General features: G+C 40.9%; 1 protein-coding gene across 1 annotated transcript in view; it reads right to left on the bottom strand.

The window, feature by feature from the left end:
• The window catches only part of tsnare1 (T-SNARE Domain Containing 1), a 156,278-nt gene that overhangs the window by 36,712 nt on the left and 107,017 nt on the right, over positions 1–12,549 (bottom strand). The window contains exons 9-10 of the mRNA XM_020637027.2: positions 11,628–11,700; positions 1,575–1,657 (exon numbers count right to left, since the gene is read on the bottom strand). Coding sequence (XP_020492683.1) covers positions 1,575–1,657; positions 11,628–11,700 — 156 coding nt within the window. The remainder of the gene's footprint in view (positions 1–1,574; positions 1,658–11,627; positions 11,701–12,549) is intronic.

Raw genomic sequence — 12,549 nt, forward strand, 5'->3', positions numbered from 1 at the left:
TACAGTATCTGATGGCTGTGCTCCGCTGAGCTCACGTTCCACAAACGGATTCAGTGGGGCAGGGCTCGCGCCGTCCGACGGATCAAAACCATGGCGCTGACAGCAGCCATGCATTGATTTGTTTTGTATAACAAGTTAGTCTTCATTTGTACAGTACGTGGGGGCTACAAAGTCTTTCACTTTCACAGAGTAGAAAAAACATTGATCAGGTTTGATGTCAACATTGGACTGTGCAAAATCCCAAAAATGTCTCTCTCTCAGGTACACCATACTGTCTGACTGCCTGTCTGTGTAACTCAACTTCGTGCCTGTCTGTCTTCCAGTCCGTCTCCTCCTTTGTTGTTTTTCTTCCATTCAGCTGCTCTTTCTCTGTTAAGACGGCTGCAGTCCGGATTGGCGGAGAGCTAAATTGCTCAGTGTGAGCTCGGTTACGCCTCAGCTCTCCTTGAGATAATGAAATGACAATTAACTGGAAAGCTGTTGCCGTTCGCTCATTTGTTCGCTCACTAGTGGAGCAGCAGCAACGAGGGGACAGACAGAAACCGCTGCATTCATGACAGACTCTGAAAAACTGCCCGGCAATTGTTGTTGTGGTCGAGAGAGCTGCTCATATATCTTCCAAATGAAAGTTAAAAAAACATGATTGTGGTGCAAGAATAAACCAGTTTCCTGAGCTAATAAACTGTACATTTATACTTCTACTGTCCCTTCATTACTAAAATTGGTTATTTGAAACATTAAACTTGCACTATCTTTAAAAAAAAATCACAACAATTCATTTCCTATGACTGTCGGGTTGCAGGTGAGTTGGGAGGCAGCTCCAAAGCTGTGCACAAAACGTACATATCCTTTATTAACCCAGTGACACTTAAGTCAATACATTATTTACCATCGCCAGAGGCCTACACAGCACAGAGCCACTCAGCTCTCTGGCCTACTGAGATACTCCCTGACAGAACGGCAGAAGACACATATACTTCCTTGAAAAAGAGAGAGCGAAAGCAGACCCTTGGGCATCTCATAAAGCGTCTCTCCAATATGTGCTGTGAAGTGGAAATTCAAGCCATCTCAAAAAAAAAAAAAAAAAAACACAGACAGAGAAAAATAAACATTTTCTATTTAATTTCTGGCTGCAGTTCTCTCTGCCCATTAATGCAATTTCCTCTCTAAGTCAATACTACTTGTAGGATACAATTACAAATGCATAACTATTATCTCTGAAGGAGTATAGGACTGGCTCATGGAATAGGAATGGTGTGTTTTTCTTTGTGTTTTTAAAAGACTCCAAGCAAAGAATTCATGTTTCCTGTCTCTTCATACAATTAGTTTAACTGAAGGCAAAAGCTAGTAAAGTATGACACCAAATTACATCATCGTTGTTATTATGCTAGTGGGGATTGTGATAAAGCTGTGTAATCTAGTTAGCAGAGTCCCTGTTTGCATGTCTAATCAAGCTAAGCTTCTTGTGACTGTATTACAAAGCAAGGGGCTCACTCAACTATAAAAAAAAGTCAAACAGAGCAGAGTGAATGAACAGTACACAGCACGCTGCGGCACGGGGCGGTCAACTGTACCTGGTATTGGTTGGCCTTGGCAAGCTCCTGATTGGCTGAATCCACATTGGATGTTGTGGTCTGGATATAATCTTCAATGCTGTCTGAGGAAACAGAGAACAGGTTGACTTATAATGGGTTACTCTCTGATATTCATAGAAGTATCTTTAAGCACCACCTTTGTGTCCCATATTTTATTTAAATTGCAGAATTTTTTGTACAAAACGTCGCTAAAGTTAGGGCCGGTGTCCTCAGGCAGTGCTTTTTGCACAACCTCTGTTTCAGAGCGCTACTCACTAGCGCTCATTGTTGCTAGGTTGCATAAATTAATCCATATTCATCCTTTTATCCATATCCCAAGGTAAAGGAGTGTGACATGGCTATCTGGTTCCCAAATGCTCATTTTACCGTAATTGTACCGTAATGAGACAAAAATCGTCCAGTGGTATTTTAAAATAAATGGCTATTGTTTTTAATCTGTTGATATCTACGGTGTTCATTTCATTGACCCCTGATCACCAGGACAGAGGAGAATCCATTGGACGTAATCTGACATCCTTTGGGATTATATATTCTGATATATTCTGATTCATGTGTACATCACATGTCTGTGCACATTAATATTTTGAGATCATACATGCCTCTTTTTTTTACAGAAGGAGTTAAAACATTTTGGAAAATAGATTCTACTGTGGAGCCAGCTACATGAGTGAAGCACTTTAGTCCAAGAGACATTTCCCCAAAGGGACGAGAGTGTTGTGATGTGTTGTGATGTATCGTAAACTTTTAGTTTATTAGGATCCCCATTAGCTGCAGCTTTGCAACATCTTTTCTTCCTTGGGTCCTTACAACAGACTTTACATAGTGACAATGCAACCATTACAACACATCATAACACATAACATTAAAGGCTTTATATGCTATTTTTTGATCCAGTAGATGTCGCCCTTGAGCACCAGCATGAAATCAAAACAACTCGCAGTGCATTGTTGTGTTAGCATGCTAATGCTAGCGATCTTTATTATGCTGGTATCTTCACACTGCATGTAAATTTACCTGAAATGAGCGTGATCTAGAAACACAGTTAAGCAGTGAGTACAGTATGTTATTCTTCTTTTCTCTAGTCCCTCAATTAAACAACTTTTATACACGAAGGGAGGAGTCAGCCGGCCGTCCCGACGATGTAAACAAACTGAAGATAGGACTCTGAGTTATTTTCAGAGGATATACTTGATTTCTATTACATTTAAGTGTGAAAAATCACATATAAAGCCTTTAATCATGAACAGGATAAACAGTAATGTGACATAACGTACTTTACAACAACATCATGTATCACGTCGTAGAATATTAGCACTGTTAGACCTTTAAATACACTCCAGACATTAAATGGTTAATTGTATATGTATTGAGCAATTAAGGGACAACAGGACATTCCAAAGTACCATTACTTCTTGTGGCAGCATCCATCAATATGTAGACACACAACAAGGTGAAGCATTTGCCGTTTAGAGAAAATAAAAATGAAATTTTTGCCTCTAATCAAGTCCTTCTGAGAGGAAACAGAAAAAGAAGGCTACGTATTTGTCCTCCTCCATGACAAACACATCACAGAGTGCTCTCCTCTAATCTCTGTGTGTCCTTACTTGCTGAATCATCCTGACCGTAATGGAATGAGTGACTTTTGTTCATAGTGTTACTCTGCAGCACGCACAGCCTTGACAGCGCATTACGTGACAACCCCTCAGTGTTACCAAGGACAACGGGTCTGATAGTTAACACTGCGAAAACAGCAAGGCCTCATTTATGGGCTGCCGATACACAGCAAGTTAATGGGTTGAGACAAAACACGTTTAATGAAGCGGAAGCTCAGAAATATTTGGTAATTACCCACATATATATACAACTGGCGGAACAAAGCGAGAGTGCTATTGATTGTTTTGGTGTTGCGAGAGTGAAAAGGCTGAGGCCACTTTGGAGATGTGGGTAAAGACCGCTCGGTTTCTTTATGTGATGGCCTCGGATAATTACTGCACCACTTGAGCTTGTAAAGAATTAACTTTTGAACTCAACAAGAGCAGGAGGTTGGAGGACTGAATGGTGCTGACTGACTAAATACATTTCCTCCTCCTCGTCCTCGTCCTCCTCCTCCTGAGGTGGAGAAGGCGGAGGGACACACCGTCACCAGCTGACATTCAGAGGAAGGTTGACTTCCTGAGAGAGAGTGACTCACTCATTCTTCCCCGGCCTCTCTGCTCAGGGCTCTTCTTTATTTAAAACAGATTCCGATCGACGTCCCTTTAAGTCGTGTTTCTGTTATACAACAGCACGTTAGATCACCGACAAATGTTTTTATGTTTGAATTGATTTTAGAATGACAAAAGTCAAGCCTTGGATTAGAACCACATAGCTGTTGTTATTCATGAAACCTCAGAAGCGTTTTGAAAATGAATGTAACTGTATATAATTGTTGTCATATATTAGCAAACCCTGCTTTAAAGGGGACATATTATGAAATCCACTTTTACAGAGTTTTTGAACATATATTTGGGTAACCTGAGTATCTACTGACCTACAAAATGTGAATAAAACCATTCCAGTCCTTTGTCCACAGAGAGTTTCAAATTTGCTCTCCTTGTGATGTCACAGTGGGATTCTGGTTAAAAAATCCCCTCCCCTCCCCTGGTATCTCCACCCATGGACTCCACCCCAAGTCTAGAGCAAAACTTTTACACAGGTCGGCCATTTTTATTAGCGAAGGAGTGATGTCTACCGGGAAAATTCAGGGGGGGGGGGGGGGGGGCTCATTGCATTTAAAGAGACACACACACCAAAACGGAGCGTTCTGAGAGAGCTGGTTTATACAGGGTCACAAACCTCCTCTGGTGCTTGATTCATGTTATATTTTCACCAAAGTACAGCACAGATGTTTCATTTAGACCACAGGGGACTGTTTGAAAAGGTGGAAAAGTGGTATAATATGTCCTCTTTAAGACATCAGTTCTTTTACTCTTAACTAGATAACTAAAGTTTATAATCCAGCCTTTAATAACCTCCAATACAACAAACAGCAGCTTGTTCAGCAGCTCTGAAGCTTAACATGTAACTCAACAGTGACCCTAACAGTTGTAATTAGGTTGAAGGGTATCATGTCGATGGCCATTGAAGTGAGATTAGGTAAATTTATTGAGCAAAAATCAAGTTATACCTGCAATGCTCCAGCATTTTAGAATTGCTTCATAACTTCATATTAAACACACCATGACCCATCACACTTGTGCCCAATATGCCAGGGTTAACTTTAACTTTGGACCTCTGATAATTCGTTATAACTGCAGAGGACATCTGTGATTTAAATCCTGTGCAATTCATCCACATCTGTAATTTGCAGGGTAAACATTACAGGGCGGATCACCGACCATATTTCAGTAAACACAGCGTCCCTCTGATAATAGTAATCCACTTGGAATCTGCATTTCAGCAATTTGAGCTGGCATTTTCCTTTTTTTTTTTTTTTTTTAATGGTCTTGGCGGTTTTTTCTGACCCTTTTACTGGTCAGGAATAATGGAGGCTGTGTTGGACATTGTAATCAGAGGGTTAGAAAGCATGGCTCATCTCACTCACACAGTACTGAGACACATGAGCAGAAAGCACATTTTCTATCTCTCAACAGGCTCACATAAAATGCCTTTATAGTGCCAACAGTTTGTGTACATTGAGCCATTGTCTCCTCAATGTAGGTGCACTTCATCGCCCTTTTGTATAGATTTGTAAAAACAAGAAGACCGCAGCGCTTCAATTATTTTTACTGAGCAGCTACTAAATCATGCACAGAGACATTTTCCAATCAATGTCTTGAAATATTTCAATTTAGGGGAAAAGCCAGGTGGTGGGCTCATCACAAACTGCTTTATTGTGTTGCAGCTTATAAACTTTACATGTCCTAAAGTTATCCACCTTCTTTCTGCGACCGGAGGCAAAGTGGATGTCATGCAGTGCCTGGAGATATTCAATCACAGACTTTGCTTTAAAATGTGCGGCACCAAACACCAACACCTTTGGGGTAATTCCTAAATGACCAAAGGTCCGAAGGCAACGCTAATCCCATGCCAATACGCCCTTTTTAATAACAATATAGGTTTTACATGATACATTAACCCAAACAAATCAATACATGAGTAAGAAACAAAAGAAGGGAGGTAAAAAGAAGGAAGGACCCCCTGAGACAGTGATCTCTTTTCCAGGGATGCCGCCCTATATGTCGCTGGTTCCCAAAGTGATGGTCGGGACCCCAGGAGGCAAATGAGCCAGCAAGACAGAGGTCATGAGATGCCTTCCAAAAAACTATCAAAAAATGTAAGGGTTAAAATACTTAAAATGTAAGTTTGCACATGGTATCGAGATACAGTGTAGGTGTCTGCAGCTCTTTACACACTAAGATGCACACACCTGTGTGTCTTCATATTTTATGTCGTTGCAAAAGTCTATTCTTGGAAACGACTACTCATTCTCTGGCACATATCCTATTTTGGGAACCCCTGCTACTTTAACTTTCCATGGATATTCATGGACCCCAGAAGATAAAGCCTTACGGGTAACTCCATGTCTAAGACTTTAGGACACATTTTCATTTGTACACAGAAATATGTCAATTCAATATCACTGATTTTCACACACAAATTCACAAAAAACACTCCTTGCCTCATTAGGAACAACCCCTCAACTCAATTATGAGCCACCTTCACGCCACTGTGGCCACTGTTGACATTTTGCCAAAGATTTCTCCCCCTCATAATTTATTTGCACATGTCTGATTCAGAATTATTTGGGGGTATTAGGCTTGGCCTGCTCTCTCTCTGCTCCCCCTCTTTCCTCTGCTTGCTGTACACCCGAGTGCACTCAGGTATGAGAAGGTGATTTAGAGTGGCAGGGTGCAGAGGAGCTCTGTCACACACTCTCTGGGCAGGAGGTGAGCAGTTCTTTGCTCTCCTTTGTTTTCTTCTCCTTTTCCCCAATCAGGTATTGATTTTCAGTATTTGGCTACTCATGGATGTTTGGATTGCTGGGATTGGTTTTTAGTCTGGGCTGGAGATATCTGGTAGTCCTATTTTCTTTATTTGGCTATAGGGTGGCTGTGTCTCAGCTGGTAGAGACTGTCATCTCCTAGCCAGAAGGTTGGGGGTTCGATTGGCAGCCACATGTCTGATGTGCTCTTGGGCAATACACTTAACCCTAAATTGCTCCCACTGCTTTGTCGGTGTTATGTGAATGTGTATGAATGGGATTAGTTGCTTCTGATGGTCATTTTACAGCAGCCTCTACCATCAGTGTGTGAATGTGTAGGTGTGACATGTGGTATAAAAGCACTTTGACTAGTCAGAAGACTAGAAAAGTCCATTACTTTTTCTTTTTCAACACTGCCTTCCCATTTTTTATTTTTTTGCAGGGGTCTCCAGTCTCTTTGTTTCATTCCTTTCATTGTTTACCTTTGATTCTTTTTTTTTCTTTTTTTTACAAGCAAAGCTCATGGTTAAAACCTTATATCTGTGAGGCATCATTTATGCTATGGGCTCCTTTGTTTTTGAGCCTCGTTCTGATTATTCTGCTTAAGGAGACCGTAACAGAGGAGAAACTCTGCTCGGACCCTTTGGTACTGTACAGCATTCCGAATGGCAAATAAAGTCAGATATGTTGTGTAATATACTCCCCAACAGAAACAGCACGTGTAATCCCAGAATATTTTAATCACCTTCAGAAACAAAGAGAATGTTCTCTTTTGATGTGCACAAAGAAATACGTATTTAACACCTCCTTTATTTTGTGTGCCACAGTTTGAGTTTGCCTGCTCAACCAACCTTGTTGATTGTGTATCTCAGCTCACAGGCTTTAATATAGTGTGTCCACAGCCAGCATGAATAGGCCATAAAAGCACTAATCCTTCCTGCTTGAGCATATTCATTTCTTTGTATTACCTGCTGCGTTCATACAAACGCCTCCACAGCACATCACATATTATTCATATCCGCCACTACACCAAAAAAGCCATGTTTGAAAAACGCCAAAGGCAATTTCAGTGTGTCCATTATCGCAATGCTCTGTGCTGTAATGATCAAATTGGACTTCTGCTGTGTAATAATGTCGTAAACTCTGCAGTCTTCCGCTGAGGCCTCGTTTTTCTCTCAATTGGCCCACTTAGGTGGGATCACACTGTGTTCCTCTACCTACCATGTGCAAAACACCGCACCTGCAGCCTTTCACGTGCGAATGACAAAACGACTGAAAACGCAGTGCAGTTCATGCATATCTGATGATTTCTGAACACCATGAGGTGTGGTTACATTTACAACCAAGGGGCATTAATGTCATTGAAGGATATGTTGCAGATGTTTTTTTAAGCACAAAAAGCCCCATTGATATTTGACCACTTCGCATCCTTTGTTGGACCATTAAACTGACATGCCCAGTAAAACTGAAAGCATAGAGGTTTGTGTTAAAGTTCAAAATGAGTCACGGATATGGAAAAAATAACGGCTAATGTCAAAACCTACCACCAAGTCATGAAAACCAGGTCTGTAGTGCTGCTGTAATTCTGTGAAAAAAACAGACAAACAACTCTACCTTGGCTGTGTTTATAAAAGGCACTTGGAGAACAAAAAGACTTCTGAATATTGTGTATCATTAGTTTCTATAAATGTTAGACATCCTCATTAAAAAATAGTGCGTTAGAAGAAAAAATAAGGCTGGGGGGATAGAAACAGGTATTCCATTGTGTAGGAATTAGGGTAGGCCAGTGTGAGTCAGCCGGACTCTAAAGGGTATTTAAAGGGCATCTACATTAGCCAGATTGAAAGCAGCAGACAAAAGGACACTCTCCAACAAAAAGGCAGCAATTAGCAGAAGTTATTGCTTCCAATTCTTCATCACACACACACACACACACACACACACACACACACACACACACACATACACACACACACACACACACACACAGTGAAACACACACATCTGCTGAGTCCTCACACCACACTGTTAAGCACCATAAAGCTGGAATGTGCATTAAGTCTTTGTAATGACACTGCGCACTGCGTGGAATGAGATTCTAATCCAATTCACTTATCGACAAATACAGCTGATATCTCTTTAAAGAGCCCATATTCTGCCCTTTTTGGGGTTCGTATATTTAATCTATGTACCTACTTTTGTACGTTCACAATAGCTAAAGTTCGAAAAAAGTGTCAGTTTTCATGAACTGCTCCTCCTTGCTCCCTCTACGCTCTGAGTCTGTCAGCTACGCTCTGCTGAGCCCCCACTGTTAGACCCCACGTGGGCCAAGTCTGCTCTGATTGGTCTGCCGATCCACTCTGTCGTTATTGGTCAGTTGCTCAGCACTCTTCTCGGAAATTTCAACATGAGCTGCAGGGCTTGCCACAACGAGCCAATGGGCTTAGATCAGTGATCTCACACTGACAATGAAGCTGCACTGACAAATTTTAATCGAGGGGGGCTAGAACCGAGCGTTACATGCGGCTAATGCTACAGCTAACAGGAGGACGTAGGAGAAGCCGTGTTTCCGCGGACTTTGAATTTTTGCACATAGATGTGACTAAACATGCACAGGACACTTGGAAAACATACTAAAGGGCATATAAAACCAGAAAAAGCAAAATATGGGACCTTTAAGGTCTGCTAGCCATTGTCTCTCCGATTAATTTTTTTGTGCCCTTAATTTGGCCTTTTTCGGTCTCCAGTTTTGGACCTGTCTGTATCAACATAATTTTTCACTGGTCATCGAAATAAACATTGCACAAAGAGTAAGGACATTTGTGTTTGGTAGATTATTTCTTTGTTGTAACAATGCTTCTTGGCAATAAATTGTATCCCTTTGGAAAGCCTGTTTATTTCCATTTTAAATGTTGCCACATTTATAAGGAACATTCATTTGTGGGATAAGCAACAGAGCTGAGTATGTGGGTTGTGCCCATGACAACTTGCCAAATCTTCTCTGCCAATCCCTCAATACATCTACATGATCATCAGTGTTGGGCATGTTACTGAACATTAGTAACTAGCCGAGTTACCAATGGAGTTACTGTATTATAAAAGTAACTCGTAACTTGGTGGAATAACTTCAGTGTTACTTCATTTTGCTTCCATTCTCATATTGATGTTCACATCATTCAGTGTTGCTGTGGTAGAATTGAACTTTTATAAGTTGCACATTTCACACACACGTACTCGTTTTCAGTTTTTTTAGTTATTTTACCAATTAGATCTCTGAAGGTAACGGACTCAACAGTTGATGCACGTTGCCATCAACATAGCTGTCTATCAGTCTATTATCCGGTTTACAGATCGTGGAGCAGACCATGTTTTGAAGCCGGCTGTTTGGATGGAGTGTGTACTCCTTGGTCAGTATTTGTTGGCTGTTTATTACATGAAGAAATGAGTAACAGCTGCTTTTAAAGTTCAGTATTTATAACGGCATTATTCAATTCTGGAAATGAACTAATTAGTAGCCTGTTACCACAAATAGTAGCTGCGTTATAGTAACACGTTACTTAGTAAGGCGTTAGTCCCAACACTGGTGATCATGCAGTGAAGAAGTGGTTGTTTTGAGTATTTATAGAAACTTTGATTTTAAGAGGGGTCAGGACGAAGTTTGACAGACATGAGGGGTAACCATAACTCACTCGGGCCTGCCTGCACACTCAACAAGAGGAGAGAAAGTGATAGAGCCGTTAGCTGAGATCACAAATCAAGTAATCAATGACCATCTGGATTTTGAACCTCGCAGACACCATAGCGTCAGGCTGATGCTTATTGTCTTTGAAATTCTTCATCAGCAGTACGTTTCACAAAGTCGCCCATACAACACAATTCCCTTTCAAAAATAATATCGTCTAAACCAGCTGTTCAACACTTTTTTAAACAATGGCATAAGAAGGCGGATGTGGCTTTCTCTAACTTCCTGTGCCTCTAAACATAGTCTCTTCCTCAGGTCTGTTTCGACCGTTAATCTTGACTATGGTTAACTCAGAGTTCGTTTTCATGGGGGGGGGGCGGGTGGTAGCAAAGAGAACTCCCACGATTCCCCACCAGCCTTGACGTCATGTTTTTGTTATTGTTTTGATTGAGAGCCCCCTGGTGGGGGAATTTACACACTGTGAGTTTAACAACATGTGGGCCTCCAACACGGAAATTAACATTATCCAAAAAACTACCCCAGAATGCACTGAATTTTAGTTTAGTGATTTAAAAAACTTCCAGCTTAGGTTGTATAGATTTGAGGGATATGTGATATTTAAGAGATACTCCTAGAAGTGACATCAACATGAGCCCCAATGTTAGCACTTATTAACCGTTTCAATTGCAGACATCGACGGGTTAAAAGGTGAAATCAGCCTCACAGTTTCTTGTTTATCTGAATAAGACAAAAGCTGAACTGCACATGAACACAACCTCCTCCAGCCACAGCTGAAAATGTTTTGCCGCACAGACTACAGCTGAAAGCATTCACCTCAATTTGGAGAGCCATCTGCCTTATCAGACCTTTCACTCAGTTCACAATTGATCTACAACCCCGTCACAACAATATTTTTCAAGTTTGCCTCTTTGTCTTTGTGGTTCACATTATAGAGCATCAGCCGATCCTCTGGTGAATGTTCATGATGGAGTCAAACATAGCTGATGGCAGATTTATGACCCAGCAGCCGTGCCTCTATATCTGCTCTTTATCGGTGTGCTAACTTTCATTCTGTTCTGCCAAGCCTGAATCACTGCAGGGCGTGGAGAGCCGTTTACAGATATCAGGGTGTCTAAATGGATTTTCTCTAACAGGCCATAGTTTTTATAAACCCAGAGCATTTTTGCTCCTCATCAAAGAATGTTCACAGCATGGCTGCATGGTGGAGGTTAAAAAGTTTGTTTTGCCCAGCAGACTGTTCTAGCTTACGTGAATAATCAAGCATATCGGAAAAAAAAAAAAAACAAGACCGCAAAGGTTATCTCTGCTAATTGGAACAACAATGTAAACACTATTCAAAACACATGCAACACACAAAATATCTTACCTATGGAGTCTCCTTGTTCGTGGACCATACTGGCCAGGTCCTTCATGATTTGACTGACATCCAGCATGTCTCTCTGTGGAAAAAAAAACATGTTACAAAATGATGTCACTTAAATGCAACACAGTTGTTGGAGATCAGTCACTGGTACACACTAGATAAGTAAACATCATAGACTTTAAATATTAATGGAAGAAGCCTGAGTGAAGTCAGCCATCTTTTCCTGCAGGGGGCTTTTATAGCCCTGGTGCATATATGTACTTTTGTCATAACAAATACATATTTTACTCTTTGTCAAAACCTTGTGGCAGACAGTACTACCAATAATGTCACAAGAACTTATAAAGATTCTTTGATTCACAGATTCACATATTTATTGCCAGTATAGCAACAACTGTGGCCTTGAGCTGTGAGCCTATAGCCAAGACGTTATAGAGGTCTGGTTCCTTCCTTTTATCTGAATCCAGCTTCTTCACTTTTTCAAACCTACTATTAGCCCGAACTGACGCTGACACAGATGATGTTTCTTTAGGACGTCAATAGGACCTATTACTGCTCCCTCCTGAGGCACTATACAAAGGCTCTACTTTACACATACAGTAAAATAAGTAGCTGAAGTAGGCCAGTACTCATCTACACGAGTTACAAGTACCTGTACTTCTCACAAGCTGGTATAGTACTCTTTGCTACCCTTTCTAGGTTATCTGAGGGATTCTTATCTAAATAAGCTCTTATCTATGTTTAAGTGGCTCTTCTACTGTATTTTTTTCCCTATGCAGCCTGAGGTAGAACAAAAGAAGTGTGGAAAAAAAGATTGTAAAATAAATAGCACATTGTACCAGAGGCAGAAGAGGAACATGTTCAGAATAAATGTATCATAGTAAAAATCATCCAATGAGTTAGCCCAGAACCAGCTAATACGCAC

The sequence above is a fragment of the Labrus bergylta genome, chromosome 8 (assembly GCF_963930695.1).
Source record: "Labrus bergylta chromosome 8, fLabBer1.1, whole genome shotgun sequence".
Classification (NCBI taxonomy): Eukaryota; Metazoa; Chordata; class Actinopteri; order Labriformes; family Labridae; genus Labrus; species Labrus bergylta.